The sequence below is a fragment of the Micropterus salmoides genome, unplaced genomic scaffold (assembly GCF_014851395.1).
Source record: "Micropterus salmoides isolate LMB-PRFRI ecotype aquatic unplaced genomic scaffold, ASM1485139v1 Ms_hic_scaffold_11, whole genome shotgun sequence".
NCBI lineage: Eukaryota > Metazoa > Chordata > Actinopteri > Centrarchiformes > Centrarchidae > Micropterus > Micropterus salmoides.
The window spans coordinates 35433621-35458813 of record NW_024040152.1 but is presented as its reverse complement, the minus strand read 5'-3'; the positions used below and the strand labels follow the sequence as shown (position 1 = coordinate 35458813).

The 25193-nt window shown below is 42.7% G+C and overlaps 2 protein-coding genes across 5 annotated transcripts in view; one reads left to right on the top strand and one right to left on the bottom strand.

The window, feature by feature from the left end:
* Positions 1-5167, bottom strand: part of LOC119898203 (semaphorin-4B-like) — a 32884-nt gene extending 27717 nt beyond the window's left edge. For 2 of the 3 annotated variants that reach the window (XR_005443508.1, XM_038712394.1), the window contains exons 1-3: positions 4992-5167; positions 1149-1309; positions 986-1048 (exon numbers count right to left, since the gene is read on the bottom strand). Coding sequence is in view for 2 of the 3 variants with exons in the window: in XM_038712394.1 (XP_038568322.1) it covers positions 986-1048; positions 1149-1309; positions 4992-5073 (306 nt within the window). In the remaining variant the exon portion in view is untranslated. The remainder of the gene's footprint in view (positions 1-985; positions 1049-1148; positions 1310-4991) is intronic. The other variant, XM_038712393.1, reaches the window with a different exon arrangement.
* A 2569-nt stretch (positions 5168-7736) lies between these two features.
* Positions 7737-24720, top strand: LOC119898202 (semaphorin-4A-like). 2 transcript variants are annotated; one of them, XR_005443507.1, is made up of 15 exons: positions 7737-8083; positions 13033-13193; positions 13296-13358; positions 15855-15953; positions 16191-16281; positions 16539-16661; positions 18235-18362; positions 18445-18626; positions 19184-19322; positions 20397-20586; positions 20710-20825; positions 21927-22090; positions 22326-22396; positions 23568-24452; positions 24553-24720. XR_005443507.1 is itself a non-coding variant. In XM_038712391.1 (14 exons), exons 1-14 carry the CDS (start codon positions 7846-7848, stop codon positions 24338-24340), a joined length of 2538 nt encoding a protein of 845 aa, XP_038568319.1. In that variant the 5' UTR covers positions 7737-7845; the 3' UTR covers positions 24341-24720. The 2 variants fall into 2 exon arrangements, 1 of the variants encoding a protein (XP_038568319.1); XM_038712391.1 differs by having other exon boundaries at positions 23568-24720.
* Positions 24721-25193: the final 473 nt, after the last annotated feature.

The window sequence follows — 25193 nt, the reverse complement described above, 5'->3', positions numbered from 1 at the left end:
TATCATAATTTATTTGGTAGATTGACCTACGATCAGGAAGGCAGCAGGAGGCTATGGCACCAGGCTTTCATGAGGCAGCTGTGGCTCAGGAGGCAGAGTGGGTTGCCAGTTAATCGGAATATCGGCAGTTTGATCCACCGGATCCTCCAGTCTGCTTGTCGTGTCCTTGGACCAGATACCAAACCCGAAATTGCCCCCCGGCTGCTCCACCAGTGTGTGAATGTGTGTGAATGTTAGTTTTTGTTCAGAGCAGTTAGGCTCAGTTTATGAATGGGTGAATGTGACACAGTGTAAAAGCACCTTGAGTGGTCGGAAGACTTGAAAGGCGACATACAAGCACAGACCATTTATCACTACAGACTACAGTCTTAGTCGCACCACAAGTCAGACAAACACTTTCATTTGAAAGACGTACAACAGTAGCAACATTTAGCTTAGCATTGCAACCGGGGTCTGAAAATAGCACCAAAGCAAAACATGCAGGAAATTGTCTGACACGTGTGGTCTTCAGGGAACATCTTTGGCAGCGTTTCAATCCAAGCTCACCAGTCCGGAAGAGGCCCAGCTCGTCCTGAGAGACAGCCAGTGCGCCGCTTGCTAACTGGATTAGGGGAGGTCACTCCAGTGCTGTCAGAGAATCACTATGCTTGTCTATTATGCGTGAGAGGCATCACTTCCTTAGCCAACATTTGTCTGATTGAAAGCGTGTTTTTGGTATCCAGAAGAGGAGTTTTTTGAGGAGATATGGACCCTTGTGGAGATTTGAACTGAGATTAGGACTCATTCATTAGTAGTTGAACTGGGAGTTTGTATTGAACACTGAACAACTTTGTGTTTCTTGTCAACTGAAAGTGGCAGATAAAAAAAAAAGTTCATTTCAGACCCTGTAGCCATTTTTTTTCACTGAGAAGAAAAACATACCCACGAGGCAAGAGGTGAAAATCATTTCATTCATCAATAAGGATGGAGGTGTGCTCATAATTACCTCTGCGTTCTTCCCTTTAAGTTGACACTCATTTATTTCGCTCTCAGATGGACTCCACTCCACCTGGACCAGAGACACTGCTGATTAATCCAAATCTTTACTAATGCATAACTGAGCCGATAAATCTGTAAATCAAAGCATCATGGGAGATGGGGGAGCTCACCTTCTTCTTCAGGTGGATGATGTCACTCTGACTGACGTCCAATGAGAGGATGGCGTCCCGGGCCCCTACGTACAGGGTGGATCCATCGTCGCTTAGCAACAGCGTGGTTGTGTTGTGGACATCGGGGAGGCTGAAGAGGACCAGAGGTCGATCTGCAGAGTCTGGACACAAACACAGCAGAGAGGAGTGAGAGAAGAGCTAAAGATTTAAGGCAGACCACTTCACAGCACAAAGGCCCAGACCTGAACCCAGACCAGTCTGGCTAGTTTCTTTTTATGTTTGAATGTTAAATTTAAACTGTAGTCTGTAAGTAATTACATCAACAGTTCATCTTGGTTTTCAGTTTCAGAGACAGAGAGTTGAGGTCAGCTGAAAAAAGCTCAGGCACATCCAGTCATTTATTTGGTTAATGTCCTTGCAGAGAGAATGTTTGGTGCTGTAGTCGCTGGTAAATGTGGGTGTCGTCTGCATAACGGTTGATTTTTATTGTTTTGTTTTATGTGTCCTAATGGAAGCATGGAGATGTTAAATAGTAGAGATTCAAGGAGTGAGCCTCGGGGAACTCCACACATTATGTTGGTACGTCCAGATGCATAAAACAGTTCCTGTTCTGAAGAAGACTTAAACCTCTTTCCAAACCTGAGACTCTGAGGTCTGTGCAGCAGCGTCGTACGGTCCACTGTGTTCAAGGCAGCACTTCATCTAATAAAACTAGCACTGAGATCTAATCGAAAGCCTTTATTCTTCAACATAAAAGACTGAGCTGCAGTTTGTCAGTGGCTTCCCATAATGCACCTGTTCTCAGCATGAGTGCAAACTGGTTAATGCCGCGTGGTGTTCTCACATCTATTTTCAGATCGATGGGGGCTAAAGAAAGACCTGGTTATTGTAGATGTTAACCAGACTGAGACTCTAACAGGAGGAGAGAGAATCAATAACACAAACAACGCTTCGTCTGAAGTTAAACATACCGTAGTTCGTTTGAGCAGAATTGTCCAACATGAATATTCTCTCTGGGAACTAACAGGCCACATTTCAGCTACTGTGAGATCAGGACTGAAGGGGACGCTGTTGCTGAGTCTCGTCTAGCCAAATGTTTTTCTGGCTCAAACTATCCTTCAGTTCCATTGTAAACTTGCACCACTGAAATAACCACTTTGCTTACACAATAACGCCCTTAACTGATTTATTGATCAGGATGTTGTACTGATGTTGTTCTGATTGACAGTACTGTTATTGAGGGAAAGTCAAAATTAGGTTGTGACACAGCAAGGGGGTCACACCTGCGTTCAGGCTGTAGGCCAAAGTGACCCAAATCAGATTTTTCTGCTGATATGTGACTCTGATCTGATTGAACAGCTGTAGGTCACATGGACTTTAGCCGTGTCCACTCTGCAAGCTTTAATGCTCAACCCCTCTGCTCATGCAGGTCATGTTCAGGCCTGTTTAAACTATAATGTCAGTCAAACAAAATCTGATCTGGGCAGTAAGTCAGAATTGAGCATTAAGGCCTGCAGTGTGAACTGAGCCATACTTAGCTCACTGAGAAAATGCTGTGTGGTGTATTTGCGATATGTTTAAAATACTATATTGGTTGTATCACTGTTTAATGTATGTTCAGTCTGTATTAAGGTGAAGTCTGAACTTTGAGGTATGAGTGAGCCACATTGAAATGTGTTTGCAGCCGACAAAAATGATGTTGTCCTGCTTGTCTCAGTAGAGAAATGACGCAGATGAGGAGACACTGGACACTTACATAAGAATAATTGAGAGAACAAATATTGTCCTGTAAATGGATTCTGCTCCACAGTTTCTGAGAAAGGTTAAGAGGCCAGAACAAAAGTGGGACAACAACAACTTCTTTTGCCAAGTATCTTGAAATGGTGCTTTCATCCAGGAAAGAGTGTGTGTTGTTTATATTTAGACTACATTCAAATTATATGTTTCATGTTGTCTTTAAAGCAAACATTTTGATCAGTGTATGGACACATGTAGGTATTGATCATTAATGGATGTTGGAAATGTGATTCCTTCTGTGTTGATGTGAGGAGATGTGAAATGGTGCTAGGAGACCTGTGAGTTCAGCTCTTCTGGGAAGCTCGCCCAGTTGTGTTCCAAAAAAATGGGAATGTGATATTGCAGCCAGATCTGGGAGTGAATAATTGTTTTGAATGAGGGCTCTTTGCTCTGCAGATCAAACAATCACCGCGATCCTTTGTGTGGCGCGAAGCAAATACTTCCACCGAAATATGAGCCCGATCGGCCAGATGGTGGTTGCTATGATTAACCTCAAAAAGTCTACTTTCAAAAGGCCACACCCCTCACACCGTAAATCCAATTGACTTGAAATTTCTCACACAGGTCTGGCTCAATGTGTTCTACAAAAAAGCCTCAAGGACCATTAAGGTCTGCATAAAATTTGTTTTCGCCATTTGGAATTTTGTGAAAAACACATTTTTTCTCCTTGACCTCAGCTCTGATTGGATCATCACTGGACTACACTTACCAAAAGTTGCCTAAAGATTTGTTGATATCTCATATAGATTTCAACAAAAAGGGGCGTGGCTTAGGACATAAATAGCCAAAATAAGGGACCATTTGTCCAATCATCACAAAACTGACAGGATGTGTTTACATACGTGCCTGATACATGCCCTGAAAATGTTATTTATATCGAACACTAGGGGGCGTGGAATAGGCGTGGCAACAGAAATTCAACCATACAATCAGACATTAATTCTGCAATCATCACAAAACTTAATGTGTCCTTATAAGTTCCTAAAACAAACCCTGAACGTTTCATTCAAATCGAACACTAGTGGCCGCTGTAAGTGCAAAAAACTGCAAATGATATAACACAAATCAGGCTATAGATCAGAAAACGTTTGTCCAATCTACACAAAAAACTTACAGGATATGTCCACATAAGGACCCCACACATACGCTGAAAGTTTCGTTCAAGCTGACCACTAGGGAGCGCTACAAATGAAATGGGCGTGGCATAACAAATTGTTTCATTACAATGTCAAACCTCGTGTGCGAAACTATTTTAGAATTGCTATGTCAGAAAAGGGTTTGAACTCACAAATCGCCACAATTTCATATGTTTATATTTATTTAGGACTTTTATGTCAATTGTTACACAACTAGACACCAAAGCAAATTCCTTGTATGTGTGTAAAATATCTTTATTACTGCATCTATTATGTGACAGACTTTTGCTAGGTCTTTCCCCCTGTTTCCAGTCTTTGTGCTATGCTAAGCTAAGCTAAGCGGCTGCTGGCTGTAGCTCCATATTTAGCATACAAACACGAGAGTGGTGTCAACCTGAACCTCTAACTCTCAGAGAGGAAGAAGAAGAGGGTTTCACTGAATGTCAAAGGCTCTGTGAGTTACTGAATTATTTTATCATAATTATTCTTGTAAATACCGTTTGACCCACATGTCCGTCCAAACAGTTAAATTTGTCTCCTGATTATGTCAAACAGAGTCATGTTTTGTTCAGTTCTGTTTAACAAACGAGCTGAACGCACATGCTGAATTATTATCTATCTTTTAATAAGAAATAGACGTAAATCAAACATCTATATCCAGGTAGAACTTGTGCAATGCCGTTTCTTTTTTTCTTTAATTGATTGAACATTTAGGGAAGCTGCACTAACATCTTGTTGTCCCAGGTGTGAATATTTTCTGCCTTCTCTTTGGATTTTTGTTGTGACAACAAAGTGAGAATCTGATTCATAAAAGTGCAGAATAAATCAGCATCGTTAGACCTTCATTTATCTTCCCATTATCCTCCAGTGGTACAAACACAATCGATCAGAAATCTATTTTTAGACTTACTGAGGAGGAAGGAGGTTCTTGGAGGAGGCAGCGAGCCGGTGGAGCTCAGCAGGCCGAGGAGGAGGAGGACTGATGGAGCCATGACAGAGGAGCTGATGATAGATGGAGATGTACTTCCCCTCAGCTGTGAACGTACCGACAGTAAAGTGTCACTGAGGAGAAATACTCAGGAAGACTCACCACAGCTTCCTCTGTCCTGTGGTCTGAGGTTGGGGGGGGGGGCTTGTATCCCGCCCGGCTTGTTTATTTGGAGAATTAGTGATGGAAAATACAGCTCTTTGAAGGGAGCCGGGTATTTCAACTCCCAAACAGCCCTTCATTCAGCGCCACGTCTGATTAGATTAGATTCTAGAATTTGTATTTCTGCTGAGTGAAGAGCTAATGAGCTGCAGAGTGGAGTTACAGCAAAATGATTGCTTTAATTTGTTGACACATTGTACTATTTTTGGATATCTCATTTTAATATTTCATAAATCAAAAAATACAGGCATAAAAATCCAATTATTGACCTGTCAGAGCAGTCTCTAACTTCAAGAAGCTCCTGAAAACTCATCTCTTCCGAGAACACTTTCTATAACACCTCTAACATGCACTTCCTGTGCTCTTGTATTTACCCCATTGATCCGATATGTGCTATTAGCTCTTATATGTATGTATTGTCAGTTGTAGATCTCTTACTGTATTGATGCTTATATGTTGTTCATCAAATGTCAGTCGCTTTGGATAAAAGCGACTGACAAATGTTCCACTCATTTTTAGAAAGATAAAGATAAGTGTTGTACAATTTTACAGACAATCAATATTTACAGACCCAATTTCCAATCAAATCCTTCATAACAACAATATATAATATCTCAAACACATCAACATTGATAACTGAGTAACAGCATGTCTGAAAAGTCCCATTAGCACACAAAACACAGTAACAGAGACAGACGCTGAAAGCTAAACCAGCAAGCTAAACGTGACGTATCTAAACCAATCACCAATCAGATTTCACGCTTAACTTAAATCTGCCCTCTGTGCTTTCACGATCAGGTGCTGATACAAAGGAAATGACTCTATTTGGATCTGGCAGCATGGTGCTGTAGAGAGAGAGCTTTCCAACGGAGCGGGAAGCTTCCAGTCTCAGAAGCAAGGCCAACGTCGAAGTCCTTTAAACCTGCATTCTATCAAACAGCCAGCAGGGGGCGACTCTTCTGGTTGCAAAACAAAGTCTGGCTCCATTGGAAATAATGCTAAAATGAGGCGGCTACTCAGCTGATTTATGTGACGTCACGACTGCATCCACTTCTTTTATACAGTCCATAAAGGTTCTGTGTGTAGGTTTTAGTGGCATCTAGTGGTGAGGGATGCAAATTGACCCTTCGCTAAGCCACACCCCGAATACACAGCTGGCCAATCACAGCGCAGTATAGGCCTCGCTCTAACTGAGGTCCTTTTATGGCTGCGCTCCATTGACTCTGATGCAAAAAGAGTCCTTTTCCAGCTTTTTTCTGCTGTATTTTTCTAAGATCTGGTCAAACGCTGTTCCTGGAGCATCTTGTAAAAGTTACAGCAGCTACCCAGAGAGGCTGAAAGGAGAAGGACGATTTATTCTCTTTCCAAAACCTGAAATAAATCCAGAAAAATGTCGGCTGTGGATCGTTCCTAATGTTAGTTAGCTAACGCTGGCTAACTTCCTACTGACTGTAATGTAATAAAGTCCTGCTGTTCTGCTTTTTAGTGACTGTAATAATGAACAGAGGCCGACCAGCTGTACAGGAACACTGTTGATCCTTAATATTGTTGTCTTTTGTCTCAGTCGCCATACAGGGATGCGGCGGTTCTTGTACTGTGTGATCGGTAGTCTTTCATTTTTTTCACGTCAGTCTCTGTCAGTTTAACAGCCTGAATACAACCTTCAAATGTATAATGCAACTGCAAAACTGTCTGCTTCTTTCTGAGATCGCTTTTTCCAACAAATATGACAATATTTCTCCGGGCAGTGCAGAAATACACAGTGGCAGCGCCGACAGTTTGTCGGACTTAGCAACAGTAACTAAGGGGGGCGGTGCTTAGCAAAGGGTCAATTGCAACCAAAGTCTCCCTCACGGCTCACTCCACAGGGACACCAACGGGTCTTGACCATGCGTCCATATGTGACGACTGAGAACGGGTTGAATTGATCATAAAAGTCACGTTGAATTGATCCAAGGTTTTGAGTCACAGATCAGATACATTTTTGGATCAGCAAAACAAAAAAATTAGGGTTAAATTTATTTTAAAATGTTCTAATTTGGCTCTGATGGAGGCTGTCTCGGTCTGCAGTCTTGCATAATGCTCTGTTTGCGACCGGTGGATTCGCCCCCTGCTGGAAAAGACTGTGGGTTTAATGTACTTTTGCAATGGCTTCACGATTCAGACCTGGAAGTTCCTGCTCGGTCACAAGCAGCAGATGTCAAAGGAGTTTTGTTTTAACTTGCTGGTTCAGCTCGAGATCACTGGAAGCTGCTTCATTTCAAATCTGAGGAAGCAAGAAAAATGTCCTTTGATCATTAAACCAGCGAAGAGAAAGAGATGAAGAACGAGCTTCACTGCGTGACATTTGATTATACAGAAACTCTTTACTATCACCTACAGTCTGTCTTCAGCCTGGTTGTTTGTCCCAAGGGGTGAAATGTGAAACCAGCCTGAAGGAGGATGTGAAACAGGATGAAATGAATCAGAGTAATGAGAGAAACAAAACTGCTCTCTTCCCTAATCTGCTGTCAGACCAACAGTCACTCGCAGAACTTTTCCCCCAGCTGACTGTGATTTCAACATCACTGAGCCGAGAAGAAAAGGGTATGTCCGACTTGTCTACAGCCAACTGATGGTGATGTTTCATCCACCCGCCCCCGCCCTCGGACGTCAGAAAGAGGAACCTGTGGTGACTCTTCTCAGTCGCAGTCTTTCAGCGCTGAGTGTCGGTGCGTTCAGAGCTGAGAAGAGATCTCAGTCCATCCTCAGCTCCTCCGTCATGCCTCCATCAGTCGTCGTCCTCCTCCTCCTCCTTGGTCTGCTAAGCTCCGCCGGCTCGCTGCCTCCTCCACGAAACTCCTTCCTCCTCAGTAAGTCCAAAAAAGATTTCTGATCGATTATCAGTCACGTAGGATCACATATTCTGACCATGTGTTTGTGTCACTACCGTATTATGGTGATATAATGATGCTGATTAAGAAACATTTTGTTCCTTTAAAAAATATTTGTCAAAGTTGTTTTAGGATTGATTGATTGATTGATTTAGTATTTTATTCTTGTGCTTTTATTAATCAGATTCTCACATTGTTAACTATCTGTTCGACCTCAGTACAGGACTATGTTGAGTATTGATTATTAACTGTCAACATTTTACTAAAACAAACTAGATAATTAATTATTCACACACGTTCAGCTCGTTAAAAAGGACTGAACACAAAATTCACTCTGTTTGACAAAATCAGGAAAATGACTGAACTGAGAGTTTGGACGGACACATGGGTCAAACATTTCCAAGAAGGGAAGTTCATAATTATTCTTCAGCACCGCTCACAGGGCTTTTGTTAAAACAAAACTTTGACATTTAGCAAAATTCTCTTCTTCTTCTTCTTCCTCTCAGAGAGTCAGACTCTGATGTCTCCACGCCAAATATGAAGCTACAGCTACCAGTCGGTTAGCCTGCAGCTTCTGTAAATCCTTCTGGCAGCGCCTCTAAAGCTGATTGACATTCTATGTCTGTAGATTACAATTATTCATTTAGCTGACGCTTTTATCTAAACTTATCCGACTTACATTGCTATATATGTCAGAGGTCACACGCCTCTGCAGCAACTAGGAGTTAAGTGTCTTGTTCACAGTGGATTTAAACCCGGTCTCTCACACCAAAGGCATGTGTCTTATCCACTGCTCCACCCCCCCCCCCCCCTGTACTTTGTAACATAATAACCCTAAATACACTTTGATTTTGGATCAAACAAACAAGATGTAACATGTTAATTTGGAACATCCTTTAAAGTACATTTGAGCACCATCAAGTTACTGTGAACGAGCTGTCCACTGATCACAGGGTTTGATCTCCAGGCTCCATTTCTGTAAAAGTAAAATCTTTAATAACCAGAGCTGCTTCACATCTGATGTTCCTACTGTCTGAACTGTCTATCCCATCATAACCTCAGAGGAAGGCCATTTTGTCTTTCCACTTAACCTCCCTGACAGCTGATCACTGAGTCAGACTACTCCCGGACATCTAGTGCTCCTGCTAAATGAATAAACGGACATTAGCTGAACACAAAGTGCAGAGAGGAATGATGAGATGAATACTGTATGATCATTTACAGCCACCATGGAGCTGTTGCAGTGTTGTGCATCATATCATTTCCTGTCTTCTCAATAAATGACGCTCAGAGAGGCTTTAACATGTTGGTGACATCTCTTCAAAGGTGGCATCTGTGTGTGTTTTATGGAAATTATAAACACTCTGAAAAATGTGTCTGACAAATCTTTTTTTTAATGCAGCCTCGTCTTAAGTCTTGACTTTACCTTAATAACACAGTGGTGGTCAAACCTTTTCTGTCATGCCTCCTTTTACAAGCCGAAAAGTTTAAGGCCCGCGAGTCCAGCAAAAGTTGTTTTTTATATCAGTCATTAATAACATGTAAATGAAACAAAAGATTCAGGTTAGTGAAACAGATTTGCTTGCATCAAAAAAATTTTTTTTTGTTTATGTAACCACGTGAACCACAGTCATGCAACTTCAGGTTGGCTCAACATCCATGCCCTCCCCCAGTGGCAGGCCTGGCCCAGTTTGAGAGCCACTGCCTTAATAACAGCGTAACATACTCGTCAATACATCAGTAAAGGGCATGACTGGAAGTGAGCAGTTTCTGTTTTATTGGTGGAAGTTGAGGTGAACTTACACTCTTACAGTATTGAAACCATCAGAACAGATGAGCTGTAGCGAGGGAAGTAGCTGAGATGTGGCCTGTAGATGCCAAACAGAATCTTTATGTTGGACAATTCTGCACAAACGAGCTACTGTATGTTTAAGTGCAGGTCCCGTACCTGAACTCTGATCTAATGCACAGAAGTCAGACATAGTGCAAACCTTTCCACACACAGTTAGACGCCTGTCCCTTTACTGGCCTGGTGTGGCTACACGGTTTGACAAAAGCCTGGTCTGTTTTTTATAGAAGTTCATTGGATGTATAAAACCTCTTAAAACCCACCGGGTCGCCCTCTTGAACTAAGCTGCTTAGATCGCACATACAGATATAAATGTTTAAACTTTTGTCAGTATGGACATGCTACACATCGGTTAAATTCTCCACAAATCAGTCGTTCAGTTCATTTTATAAAAACAATGAGCCCCAAGGTGTGATTCATTCAGATTTACTGGCACTCTCTCTCTCTCTCCTTTGGGCTTGAGGTTGGTCTAGATGTGCTGTCTCTCGGAACAAAATGAATGATTCGTAATTGATATGTTAGACGATAACCTTATTTACTATAAGTAATTGTCATACTGGTTTCAATAAACAGTTTGATAGCAGCCTATTTCCCGTCTCTGCTGAGCGAGAGTTTTATGTGAAAGAAATTAAAGGCCTGTCCCAAATATAGGCGGGGTGATTCAGAGCAAAATAAAAGCCGGGCTGTTAATTGAAGTTTTTTGGTGTTGCAGCGACACTGAAGATTGGCACTGGAAGTACGTGGTGTGTTTCAGGGGCCCATTTCATAAAAGTGATTTGCAAACACCGCTTACATGCAGATCTCATGCACAGGCTGCAGGGATGGTGTTTGTTTTGATCAGTGAAGTTAACCTGATGACATCCAGCTCAGCTCCGCCTCGTCTTGCCTACAAAGTCTGCTAGAAATCTGGGATTCGTGATTCATGACTAACTTTCTCTGAGGATATTGCAGACCATGTGAATAAAACCAAACTCTGTCTGCTGAGACCGCCATCACGCTACTCTTATTTCTCAGTTGTTATTTTAAACTCTTATCTCAGTGTGCAGCTGCTGTGAAGCAGGCAGATACAGACGGTGAGTTTCTCTGCAGCTCAGAACCACATCCTCTCCAAACCTGAAACCACACAGTCGGCTTCTGAGGCAGGAAGTAGTGCTGTCTCTGCGTCGGTCGGTGATGCGGATGGAGCGTTGTTGGTGGTATTAATGATCGCTCTCTGTTCTCTCTCCTCCTGTTAAGAGTCTCAGTATGGTTAACACCTACAGTAACCAGGTCTTTGTTTAGCCCCCATTAATATGAAGATAGATGCAAGAACACCGCATGGCATTCACCAGTTTCCACTCATGCTGTGAACAGATGCATGATGGGAAGTCTGGGGTCTCCTGAGACCACTGACACACTGCACTTCAGTCTTTATTGTTGAAGAATGAATGATTTTGAATAGACTCAGGCAAGCTCTCAGTTGTAGTTTTATTAGATGAAGTGCTCCCTTAGACACAGTACCGTACAATGCTGTTGCACATACCTCAGAGTCTCAGGTTCAGAAAGACGTTTGAGTCTTCTTCAGAACAGGAACTGTTTTATGCATCTGAATATTTGAAAAGTTTCAGTCTGGTTTTAGGAAGTACCACAGCACTGAGACTGCCCTGCTTAAAGTCACCAATGACCTTTTAATGTCTGCTGATGAAGGCATGTGCTCAGTCCTGGTACTCTTGGACCTTAGCGCTGCTTTTGACACCATTGATCACAACATCATGTTAGATAGACTGAGGCACTGGGTGGGGATCTCTGGTACTGCCCTAGAATGGTTTTCATCCTACCTGTCAAATAGGAAGTTTTGCGTGTCTGTAAACAACTATGTCTCCTCGTTCTGTCCAGTTAAATATGGTGTGCCTCAGGGGTCGGTCTTAGGACCCATTTTGTTTTCCTTGTATCTGCTTCCCCTTGGACATATTATCCATAAACATGGCATTTCTGTTCATATTTATGCTGATGACGCACAAATATACTTGCCCATCAGATCCACAGACCCTTGAATGCTGAGTTCACTTAACAACTGCCTTTGTGAAGTTAAAAAATGGATGTCAAATAATTTCCTCCAGCTGAACTCAGACAAAACAGAAATCCTGGTCATCAGGTCTCAGCAGATGGCAAAACAAATACTGCCATCTGCTGGTTCCCTAGTAAATCACATTAAGCCTTTGGCAAAGAACCTTGGTGTTTGGTTTGATAGTAATTTAAATTTCGAGCAGCACACCACAAAGCTTGTTCAATCATGTTTTATCAACTTAGAAATATAGCAAAAATTCGATCTATGTTATTTTAAGGACAACGAGACCATTTTACACCTTCATCTCATCACGCCTGGATTATTGCAACAGCCTTTTCACCTGTTTAACCCAAAAATCTATTGATCGACTCCAGACTGTCCAGAACTCAGCTGCCAGGCTTTTAACCAGAACAACCTATTTTAGCTTATTTTATTGTATTTTACAAATTTTATATTTATCTGTATTTTAGTCTTTTCAATGTTTTCATGCTTTTATCTTGTATTGTTTTTGTATTATTGTCTCTTGGGTATTATTGCCTTTACACTTGTTAAAGCGCTTTGTAACTTGTTTTTGAAAAGTGCTCTACAAATAAAGATTATTATTATTATTATTATGTGTGGAGTTCTCCGAGGCTCAGTCCTTGATCCTCTACTATTTAACATTTCCATGCTTCCATTAGGACACATAAATCAAAACAATAAAAATAAACCGTTATGCAGACGACACCCACATTTACCAGCGACTACAGCACCAAACATTCTCTCTGCAAGGACATTAACCAAATAAATGACTGGATGTGCCTGAGCTTTTTTCAGATGACATCAACTCTCTGTCTCTGTCTCTCTGTCTCTGAACACCAAGATGAACTGTTGATGTAATTACTTACAGACTACAGTTTAAATTTAACATTCAAACATAAAAAGAAACTAGCCAGACTGGTCTGGATTCAGGTCTGGGCCTTTGTGCTGTGAAGTGCTCTGCCTTAAATCTTTAGCTCCTCTCTCACTCTACTCTGCTGTGTTCGTGTCCAGACTCTGCAGATCGACCTCTGGTCCTCTTCAGCCTCCCCGACGTCCACAACACAACCACACTGTTGCTAAGCGACGATGGATCCACCCTGTATGTAGGGGCCCGGGACGCCATCCTCTCGTTGGATGTCAGTCAGAGTGACGTCATCCACCTGAAGAAGAAGGTGAGCTCCCCCAACTCCCATGATGCTTTGATTTACAGATTTATCGGCTCAGTTATACATTAGTAAAGATTTGGATTAATCAGCAGTCTGTCTCTGGTCCAGGTGGAGTGGAGTCCATCTGAGAGCGAAATAGAGGAGTGTCAACTTAAAGGGAAGGACGCAGAGGTAATTATGAGCACACCTCCATCCTTATTGATTAATGAAATGATTTTCACCTCTTGCCTGGTGGGTATGTTTTTCTTCTCAGTGAAATGTTAGCTAAGCTTTATTATGGCTTTTCTGAGACAGTTTTGAGCCAAATTGGATCAGCTTGCTTGGAGAAGTATGCCAAAGTATTGAACATGTAAGTTTGTGTTGCCAGTAGGCGAAATTCAACGCAATGACACGGACATGACATTTGGTAAATACTAAAAAGGTTCACAGTTTAGCATCACACAGGTCTTGAGATTGTACTGCCCAAATTTGAAGTCGTTTAAAGATTTCCTGAAACATTCAAAATGGCTTTCTGTTGGGTTCAGAAAGGGGCTGCTTGTCAGACCATGTAAACAGAAATAAACAGAACAAGAACAAAGAGTTGTGGTGAGTAACAGACACAAAAAGAGGAAGGGAAAATAAAGACGTCAGAAAGAGAGCTGCAGAAACTGAATGATAGTTTGCAGTCTGAAGAGTAAAGCGAGATAGAAACACTGCCAGAGTTGGTGGTCCAACTCCAGGACTGAGTGTTCACTCACAGAGTCACAGAGCTGTTTCCAGGTGACAAAGAGAGTATCAATGATGTGTTTTCTGCTCAGTGTATCTTTAGAGAATAACTAAATCTCCTGTTCCCAAAATCCATGTTTTTATATGATATTTTATATGTCACCACTATGGCAGTATCTCACCCATCTGTGACAAAAACATTGTTTTGTAGGTATTCTTGATGATATTTAAGTTTGTCATTTGGAAAACCATTTTACAATTTTGATTACTCACTCCGCACTTGTATTAATTTAGCATCCAGTGAAAACAATATGAAGCTGCTGAAGCATAGTGTTTCTGGGGCTGGGCCCCACTGATTACTGTACAAAAACACAACTTTCTTCACTGATTCTGGTGAAACTGGATCATATGTGAGGGAGAAATATTAGAAATATGGAGACAATATTTTTTTTTCTCTCTTGTCCCCTGGTTTTCTCCTCTCTTGACCCCTGGCTTCTCTGCCTCAACTCTGTGATTCACAGTTTCTTGAAGGACAGGCACCTTTACTTGTTGCTGAAGTTAGTTAACAAAGCTAACTAGCTGCTGTTATTAGCTCAGTGAGCTGTGCAGCTACTGGTCAAATTAGCGCACTCTGCCCGTACTGCTTGGAGCACCAGGGAAGTTTTAGTGTTTACCATAGTGTGTATGAAGGTGTTTACACCTTTACTCAAGACCTGGAGGTTTTCAGGACAGGGGCGGACCCAGCAGGGAGGGATGCGGTTCCAGATTGGAAACCGTAGCCGGGCGAGCGGGCAACGAAAGCTTACTGAGCAGTCTCCCAGTAAACACAGCATGAACAGGACCGAACACAGCCTCAGAGACCAACAGGGAATCCAGTAACTTACTGAGATGATTTACACAGGGCTTCTGTGATAGCTTTACTTTTTACTAAACTGCTAACCATAGCCTATCTGCCTGTATCTGTGGCTGGTTACTTCAGTCGGTTAGCCGTGCTAGCGTTCCTATTTGCTTACTCAACCCCGGGTTGCCAAGAGCCAAACCCGGCAAGAAAACCATATTCGTACTGTATCCCCAGTGGCCAAACTGGCCTCTGTCGGTCTCGGAGGCTGTGCTCGGTCCTGATCCAGCTGCCGTGTTCACTCACTGGGACCTGGAACCAGTCCGCAGAACCAGTCCGCACAGACTCTGCATGATGGGGTGGGGGCATAAACACACATTGGCCGCTACTGGCGACTGTAAACGCCAATCAATGTCTATAACATGTCCCTCTCTTGCTTTGGGTTTTTACCATAGACCATGTATATAAAAAACATATATGGAGGCAAATAGCACTGCGTTTTCTGTTTCATGGAAACGTTCTGCTTAAAGTAATCCCTATAAGTAATCCCAGATTTTACTAAATGTACCTGTAATCTGATTACGTCTATTTTTTCTGTACTGTCACGGCATCCAGTTACATTTTTTTTGTATCCTGATTACCTAACGCCGTTACATGTAATCCATTACTCAAACAACAATGCACTACATTAAAGGTAGGTGAGGTAATTTGGTAGTTTGTGGTGCCTGTTGAGAAAGTTTTGTCTAACTGTTGTCTCCCCAAGAAGGACAGTTATATGAGAGAAACAACCAGAGCTGGAAGGTCAGTGAACACTTGTGGGTTCAGCAAATGACCTGTCTTACCATTTCCTGTTACATCAATTAAGCCCCCTAAGAAATATCTTTAACAGTGCCAAATCACCCAGCTGCTGGTAACAACAAGAGTAAAATAAATTCTAAATAAAGCATTATTTATTGTGGCCATAGGTTCGTGGTGCCATGTTCACGTCACTCTGGTTTCTGAGTGTATTTGTAGATCACCACATCCTCTGATCTATGTTCACCTTCCCCCAGCCCTCCAACACATTGTTGCTTTATAGTGTGCAGAACAGACAAACATAATCTCACTTGTCTGTGTGTCTGCAGGTCGACTGTCCGAACTTCGTGCGTGTTTTGCAGCCGATAAACTCCACCCATCTCTACGCCTGCGGCAGCTACGCCTACAACCCCCATGATGCCTACATCGTAAGTCTCCCCAGATTACTGACTGAATGGAAGTATGATGAGTCATTCTAGCTGATTAACAGCCGGTGTATGTCCATCGATATGTAGCTGTTAACGTGTTCGGTAAGGTGTTTCTGTTACAGATGGACAAAATTATGAAAGTAAGAACCGGGTTGAAATAAAACCTCCAGTTCAGACATGACGTCAGACTATCATTAACATTTGAGTCCAGCCTCTGTGTTTCTTCGTCTCCTTCAGGATGCAGAAAGCTTCTCCATGGTAAAACAGGACAGAGCTAAAGGCCGCTGTCCATTCAACCCCTTCCAGAGGAACACCGCCATCACCGTCGGTCAGTCCGGTCCCTGCTGAGTCAGTGTGGATGTTTGTTAAAGGCAAAAATACTGAACAAACACAAACTAAACAGACTTGTGTAATGGGGTCCAAGCCTTTAAAAGCAACTTGAAGAAAATGTGTTCTTGCATTTTCCTCAGGAGGCGTGAGCTCTAAACTGCGCTGGGTGCTTGGACCTCATCATACTTGTGTTCTGCAGCACATGCGTGTGCTTTAAAGCACAAACACAAGCTCAGCTTTTCTGTTTATGTGTAGACAGCGAGCTGTTCACCACCACGACAACCGACTTCAGAGGAGCGAAACCACAGATTTCTCGACACTTCAGCAAAGATGGCGGCCCAGACGTCAGCCTGGACACGTCTATCAGCTTACTGCATGGTGAGTGAAACAAGAGTAATGTGTTCATCGGTGAACTGATTATCATTTAAGAGTAAATGAAGCAATGTCCAGCTTCTTAGTGTTTAAGCTGCTGGTCAAACTGTCTGGCGAGTTTCAGACACAAGAGAAAAAGAGGAAGACAAAATAGTAAAGGCATCAGAAAGAGAGAGACGGCTGCAGAAACTGGACGCTAGTTTGCAGCCTGAAGAGTAAAGTGAGACATGAACACTGCCAGGGTTGGTGGTCCAACACCAGGACTGAAAGTCTTCCACCAGAGCTGTTTTCAGATCACTATTATCAGCAGGAGATCTGATGGTAGAAACTATGTTGGGTTCGTGGGTTTACCAAAGTCTTTGGACCTCTACACGGAGGTTCAGAGCCTTACCAGTTTGGTCCTCTGGTTGGAGCCACTCCTCCTGAACCTGAGGCTGAAGTCGAGTCCATGGAGTTCCAACAGAGACAGAAGCTTAGCTTAGCATTAGTCACATCAGAGTCTTGGTTTATTACATCATGGCTGAGGTGAAGCCATAGAATTCAGTCTGACTGACCTTTCAGCTCCTAACAGACACATACAAGCTAGTTTTGAACAGCAAAGTGTTTCCTGTCTTTTTGAAATGGTTACTTTCATAGAAGTAATTTGCAAACAGCAAATATGGTGGAAATGTAATACCCCCCAGATAACATCTGAAGGAACGTTTTAATTAATGGATCTGACAAATTGGAGAACTGTAGCATCTGCAGCATTATTAAACTGGACTGTGGTTCTGTTCAGACAGCACTTGGCTAGGGTGAGGGAATGTTCCTGGTCTTGTCTAACACAGAAAACAAGTCCACAAGAGACACAACATGTTTACTGATATTTAACAGGAACCCCAATCTTATTATTCCTATGAATTACAGGAATGCAACAGCGGTACAAGTCTATAATTCTTCTGGTCCACACTGATATTGTGACCCGTTGAATCAAATCAGAGCTCTGTCCATTGGAAGAAGTGAGTCCTACCAGCATGACTGCAGGCTCAGGTGGAGGACGATTCAGCAGTTTGTTTTGAGTGCCCAGCAGAAATTTAAATGCTGACATTAAACCATAAAAACCTCCAGAAGCACAGTACCTCACTTACTTTCAAACAAACCATGCTGCAGTGAGAACACAACAGACTGGACTTCCTATTTTCTGGCCCTGATGATTAATTTCCTCTTTATCTCAAAAATCTGAATTTGTAGAGGTGCCTCCACTTCTGTGTTTTAGTCATTGTGACAGAGTCTTTGCAGTCAAAGTTGTATGTTTGGTACCCTGTAGACCCGGGTTCGGATCTCGGTGGTGTGACTGCTCTCCCCCTTCGCTACATACATTGTTACTTAGGACTTGTTATCGAACCTCAGTTTCTTGATCGATGACTGTCAAGTATTCAATGAAGAAACTCAGCATAAAGGATGTGGTCCTTTAAAAAGTATTGTACTATCACATCTGAGTCTCAGTCACTCAGCTATCTGCTCTCAGATCTCTTTTCCCTACTTTCATATCATATTGCACCCGCAGTTTCCTCATCTGTCATCACTTCCTGTATTTCAGAGCCAGTGTTTGTCAGCTCGTCGTTGGACTCATCAGACAGGAAACTCTACTTCTTCTTTAGTGAAGTTGGGAAAGAGTTCAGCTTTGTGAATGACTTGAGAATCGCCCGGGTGGCCCAAGTCTGCAAGGTGAGAGTAAACACAGAGAGGAGCCCCTGACTGCAGAATGTGCTGATATGTAAAGTATAATAGCTCTTTGTTGGCTTTGCAGGATGATGTTGGTGGACAGAGGACTCTGCAGAAGAAGTGGACGTCCTTTGCCAAAGCCCCTCTGCTCTGTCAGTCTCCCAAACGGCTCCCGTTCAATGTTCTCCAGGACGTGTTCACCCTCCAGCCACCAGAGGGCACTGACGCCTCAGAGACTCTGTTCTACGCCGCCTTCACCTCTCAGTGGTAAGATAACAACAGCCAAACCTCGGTATGGTAAACCTGACTGAGGGCTGCAGGAATTCAAGCCAAACACCATGGAGGGATTTAGAACTACTTCAGTGGCTGCCTCAGACTTGCCACCTAATGATTACAATGCTGTTTGGGTCGTTCTGTCCTTTTGTCCAAAACCTGTCCAGGTGTATACCCACATCTCACCATCACTCTACTGATACACTCCTGCCAACACCTCAACTGCCTCCTTATTATTTGCTTTTCTTTGATATTGTTGATTTAAGTAAGATTAAATAAGCGTGTGTGTTTATTTTAGGGGATCCTTTCTTCCAGCAGAGTCCTTATTGCTGCTCAGATTCTTTGAAAAGGCTCCAAGCATACTGCTAACCTTTTTCACCAAATCTGTGGAACAGTTTGCTATAAACCCTCATCTTTATCACATTAGTGTTTCCACCTGACCTGAAAACAAGTGAAACTCATCCACAGTAAACCGTGTTGGAGAAAAAATGTTGCACTCCAGCTTCTGTCCTCTCAGAAATAAAATGAGTATTGTCTCTGGACTTGTTCAGGTCCTCAGGTCCAGAATCTGCCGTGTGCGTCTTTAAACTGCAGGACGTCAGGGAGGCGTTCACTGAGAGCTACAGGACCTTCGACATGCGGACCCACCAGTGGAGTCAACAGCTGGGAAAACACTCCTACCTGGGACAGGTGGGACAGTCACTTTCACACAAAACGTAGAGTCACATGTAGAATAAGCTCAGATAGCCATAGTGCACCGGTCTTCTGGTAATATACTCATAGTCATAAGACCAACAAAACTAACAAAAGTGTAAAACTGGTGTTATGGAAGAAAGCGTTGTGGCATCCCTCAGGGCACGATTCTAGGCCCAGTTCAACACATTCAACTCGTCCCAGTGTCGGGCAAGTTACACCAAAAATGTAATACATTATAGATTACTAGTTATACTAGTCATGTGAGAGTAATTAGTTATATTACAATATCACTGTCTGTGAATTGTAATACTTAACACTATTTTTGAGTTACTTCCACTGCAATTTAATGGGCGTATTTTACAGATAGATGTGCTTGATTATTTGAATCTGCCGACACTCCAACAGGATCGGTCAGGATGAACTGACAGCAGTCTCTCTTACTCTTTTACTCATGGATTTGTTTTTCTGGTGCTGAAATGTTCCTCGGTGTTGGTGAATTATCAAAAAAAACAAATGACCACTTAATTTTGGTTAACGGGTATAATATTACCAATTTAAAAAAAAAAAAATGCTTTACAGCAATAAAAAGCAAATACATTAGCAATACATTACTGATGAGCGTTACTCCCAAAACTGCATATAGACGCTTGGTCAAGACCCCATGGTGTCGCTTTTTAACGCCCAGGGCTCCGCGCTCGATTTAGCAAGAAAAATATGCAGCGTCCGGTTAGGCTTTCAAAATAAAAGTACTTCTTAACATTATAAAAACAACGCAGTTTGGTTTGGTTTAGGCAAAGTTCATGGTTATGGACATACGTCAGTTAACTTACATAAGTTAAGTAATATTACTTGTGTAACTTGCACAACTTAAATAAAAACAATCAATGTTGACTTTTTGTCCCACACGGGAAACAAACACCGACCAGCTCCTCTTTTCTGTTTATTACAAACTGACACCAACAGCTCTTGACCATGCGTCCGTTTGTGATGACTCGGCCTGTTTTATTTAAAGTATTGTTTTAACACTGCCATCAGCTGTTACTGAGTGCCTCTCTGCTCTCCTGACAGTGTGGACTGGACAACGCTTCAGATAGTGAATTAGCAGAGGTGAAGAGGAGTTTCCTGACTAACAACGGTGTAAAACCGGTCGGAGTCGGTCCACTTGTTGTTTCTTCGGGGCAGCAATACAGTCGCGTGGCTGCCATGAGGACTCAGGCAGCCGACGGAAAACAGTATACGGTCCTTTTCCTTCTGACAGGTGAGATAAATTAAACATTAATGATCATGTTTGGAATGAAAACAGTTCTTATCTCCAGATAGCAGGCATGAAGTCTAGAGTCTGTATTAAACACTGTTCGTCATCTCTCTGTGTGACATCCAGAGTCCGGATTCCTCCACAAAGTGGTTTTGCTTAATCGGGGTGCACACATCATCGAGGAGATTCAGGTCTTCACACAACCTCAGCTGGTCAAAAACATCATCCTCTCCCCGTCCAAGGTAAACCTCTCACCTTCAGGGTTATATTACAGTTCCTGCTGTGAGATGATTTAGAGTGTCAGAGGCATTAATGTTCATACTATAACTATCATCCCTTTAAATCTGTGTCTCCAGCTGCATTAGGCCGTTATGATCGATGCTGAAATTCACACAACTGATTTCAAGCAATTTTTGGTTTACAGGAGAATTCCAATCCAATTGAATTTATTTATATTGCACATTTTAAAAATCAATGTTACCAAAGTGCTGCACAAAGAATAAATAAAAAAAGATAATAGCACAAAAAACACACAAATCAGCTGATTTCACACCGAGATCCTGCAATAAACGTGGGAATAATGTCCACCAGTATGCCGCATTCGCTCGTGCAGAGTCGATGGACTTCCGGAGTTGGACTGTAACACAACAGCGTTGAAACGTCACTCCTGTTCCGGCATGCCGGCGTGGCTTTTCACACAGACATCATTCTGCCTCTGTTAGTAGCAGCATTCCCGGCTCAGAGGCGGATCAAATCGGACCCCCCTTTCCGGCTCTGTGTCTTTCATACAGCGCAGCGAGCCGTCATAGTGGCGTAATAATCCTGGAATTTAAGGCATCATGAAAGCGCCTATAGACAACAAACAACGGGTGATTCAAAACCCTAAAAAGAGAAACCAAAGAGCCCAAAGCTCTGGAGTAAAAGCCATGGAATGAAATGAGTTTTTAGACAAGAATTATAAGTAGCTTATTCCGCAGTTTAGGGGTTACTGCTGAGAAGGCACGGCCGTCCCTGTCTTTAGGAACGACAAGCCACAGCTGATCAGCGGACCTTAGCGACCTTGAGGGGGAGCAATCATGTAGGAGGCTTGAGACTGAGGCGCCAGCAACTTAAAGACAAACAATCAAATCTGAAGCAGTGCTCCTGCGATGAAGAGAGCACATGCCTTTTTAAAATAAGAGAGTAAAAAGTTGAGAGCTGAATGAGGACCTGAAGGCTGCTTTGATGGACCAGGAGAGCTTGGTTTGGGCCGAGTAAAAGCTTTTAAGGTGGCTGAAGAATATTTGATAATATTTGACGTGTAGATCACAGAGAGCACATCACAGTGTTTTCTGGTCCTGTAGGGAGTTCTGTACGTGGGGACATCGGAGGGGGTGACCGCTGTACCTGTGGCCAGGTGCTCGATCTACAGATCCTGCAGCCAGTGTATTCTGGCCAGAGATCCTCTGTGTGGATGGAGCCGGACCAGCAGGGTCTGCACCGGTCTGGACAGCAGTCATGAGAACATGTAAGTGAAAGTCGCCTTTATTACTCTGTAAACATCTTCAGAGATCCTCACAGGATGTTTAGCCTCAGATTCAGGTGTCAAGAATAATGTTTCTGTATTTGGGGTTTTAGTTGTGTAACTTTCACTTTATATGGAAATATTTATTCTTAAATGTATTGTGAGTGAGTCATTGCAATAGATAAAAAGCTGCATCAGCCCTGTGTAATGACTGAAGGGCTGTCGGTTTACTCCTCAGTGTTCAACACCTGGAGGACGACAATGTGGAAAACGAATGTCAGATACAAACCAGGGCCAGCTGGAACACAGGTAACATCTTCCTTAGTATGTATAAATAAATAACTGGCTCAAGGTACAACCTGATCTTAAATGTCTCTAACATTTTTGAGATTTTATTTCTTTTCCCTTCCATCCTTCTGTGTTTGGTGACGATGCTAAGAGTCTTCAGCCATGCCAGCAGATGTGGGTTAAAATCAAGGGCAGCTGGAAGACATTTCTCATCCAGGAGGCATCTTAAGTTCTGACTGAACGGCCGGGGAGTCCTAGCTATTTAACCACCAAGGTGATGGATAGCACTTGGTTCGTTAGTGCCAAATGAGCGTTGGTTCAGCCTCCCTTGTTGAGAGATGGTTTATCTACTGTGGCGTAAAAAGCTTCCTTCACTCCCTTTCATGTCTTCCCAGGAGAACGAACACTCACATTTGGCATCAGGTGACTCCAACGACCACGACTGTCGTTCCAACAGCCAGGAGCACTGATGACCAAGTGCTATCCATCACCTTGGTGGTTAAATAGCTAGGACTCCCTGCTAGTCAGTCAGAACTTAAGATGTCTCTTGGATGAGAGGCGAAACGTCTTCAGGTCTCTTCCACCAAGTCCAGTTGCCCTTGATTTTAACCCGGCTTGGATAACTATGACCTGGATGATCTTCAGAGACATTTTACCATGTTCAACATTTTAGTTTAGCGTGTTAGCATGCTAACATTAGATAATTAGGACCAAACACAGAGTGCAGCTCAGGCTGATCAGAATCAGAAATACTTTATTGATCCATGAGGGGAAATTCTGTTGGGAATGTCATTAGTTCTGCAGGAATTTAGTCATAAACACAGACACATAAGACCCATTAACATGTTGACATGATGACGGTGCTAGATGGAAGACAGAGGAGGTTAGTACAGTTCATCCTGAGGGGAACATGAAGGTCTGAACCACATTTTATCACAATCCATCCAACTGCTGCTGAGATGTTTCAGTAAAAGCCAAAGATTGCAAACATTCAAACTGGTAAACACCAACGTTTGTATGAAATTGAAGGACATTCCAGATATTTTAGTCCAGACCAAGGTGGTAAACTGACCGACAGACTGATGTTGCCCTCCATAGAGCTGTGCTGCCAGCATAACTGAAAACAGAGAGCCTTACTCAGCACCATCACCTCCTCTCACTTGTATTTACTCTGAAATGTTCTGTCCTGCAGAAGTCGGTGTTCATTTGAACGAAGCAGTGAGGCTTCAGTGTCAGAAGCCTTCCAACCTGGCCACTCTGACCTGGACATCCCCCCGATTCAGAAACCTGCCAGAGAAACTCTTCATCCTGTCAGCTGATGGCAGTTTGAGCTTCCTCGCCACCGCCGACACCTTCGGGATTTATCGCTGTGAAGCGGTGGAAGGCGGGTACAAAGAAGAAGTTGCAAGCTATGCTGTCCGACAGATTGCTTCTCCTCGCTCCATGAACCCGATTCCAAAGGCCGACGAAAACCTCGTGACCAACGGCAAAGACGAGCCCTACGAGGACATTTTAACTGATGCACCAGTCATTACTACAATACAGTCTTCAGGTGACCTCGAAGACTACAAGACAAACTACAATGGCGATAAAATCATGACCAATTTCAATGTAGAAACCATCTTAAAGAAAGAAGATTCTGGATTGAAAAACCCATTTCTAAACAATGGTTTGGACTTCACCTCGACCTCCAGAAAAGACGCCCAGTCTGGGAACGAGCTGCCCGAGGATACTCGGATGCCAAAAGAGAAGAGCTACTACACTGAGCTGGTTATCGTTTCCCTCCTGCTGGCGACCTGCATCTGCTTGCTGATATTCGGAGGGATCCACATGTGGCGGCACAGGAGAACTGGCCTCAAAAAGAATCCACTGGTCAGTCCAGAGGGTGGCAGCAAAACAAACCAATCTATGGAGAGCGTTCCTTCCCTGAGCAGCCCAGAAGATCTTGACGTGAAGGTGGGGTAGTAACAGTGATTTACTGAAAGCCGTCTTGCAGTATTTTAAATTTGTCTCATGATCATTCCTACCTTGAAACACATTTTTGTGAAATCCTCTTGCTAAATGTCTTAACCTAGTCTTATCTGATCCAAGTCAAGAAAAACATTTTACAAAATGTTGAGTCCCTTTTTAATGGAGGAACTTTTTTGTGTGTGATCAGTGGTTTTTATTGATTTTCTTTTCAGACAGGGCAAAAACAAGATAGATCACATCAGATATATCGTTTGTAAGAGCTGAGAGACAGGACATGGGTCTAAATGATTCTTGATGGTCTGAGCTGTCATGTTATCATATAGGATGTCTCAGGGTCCTTTAACTTTAGTTTATCTTCATCTCTTTAGTTCCTTTTTTTGTTTTTAAGGAAGATATAAGTTTGTTTTTGTTATACAGAATAACAGCCAAAAAAATATTTAATCATCCAGAACATCTCAAAAAAGCTTTGTCAGCTAGTTTTCTGAACACAGAACACACACAGAACACATAAACCGCTGACTTACTTTTGCCTTATATGTCATTTTAAGTCCAAAAATCTGCGGATTTGATGCTCCGAGTTTCGGCTCCGACGCCATCTTGCTTATTTAGCAAAACATGGAGCTGTACATGCCATCCCTCGACTTTTTTCAGAGCAGGGGAAGCGCCGCTTTGGAACACACAGTCTTTTTTGCCATTTGCTGGCCGAGGATATCCAGATATCAAAATAAATGGTTGATCCCTCCCGCCATCACTGTGGGATGTTCCCTTCTCACGCTACAGGCCTGTAAAGCGTCGGTGTGCTTTTGGTGACAGAAATGTTGATGAATATTCACTGTTTTTATCAATA

Excerpts from the sequence above, each read along its gene's own strand:
- LOC119898202 (XM_038712391.1), top strand. The coding sequence starts at position 7,846 with ATGGTGATGTTTCATCCACCCGCCCCCGCCCTCGGACGTCAGAAAGAG. Across the intron at positions 8,084-13,032 it reads ACGAAACTCCTTCCTCCTCA|ACTCTGCAGATCGACCTCTG; the intron begins GTAAGTCCAAAA and ends GTTCGTGTCCAG. Across the intron at positions 16,662-18,234 it reads GTCTATCAGCTTACTGCATG|AGCCAGTGTTTGTCAGCTCG; the intron begins GTGAGTGAAACA and ends CCTGTATTTCAG.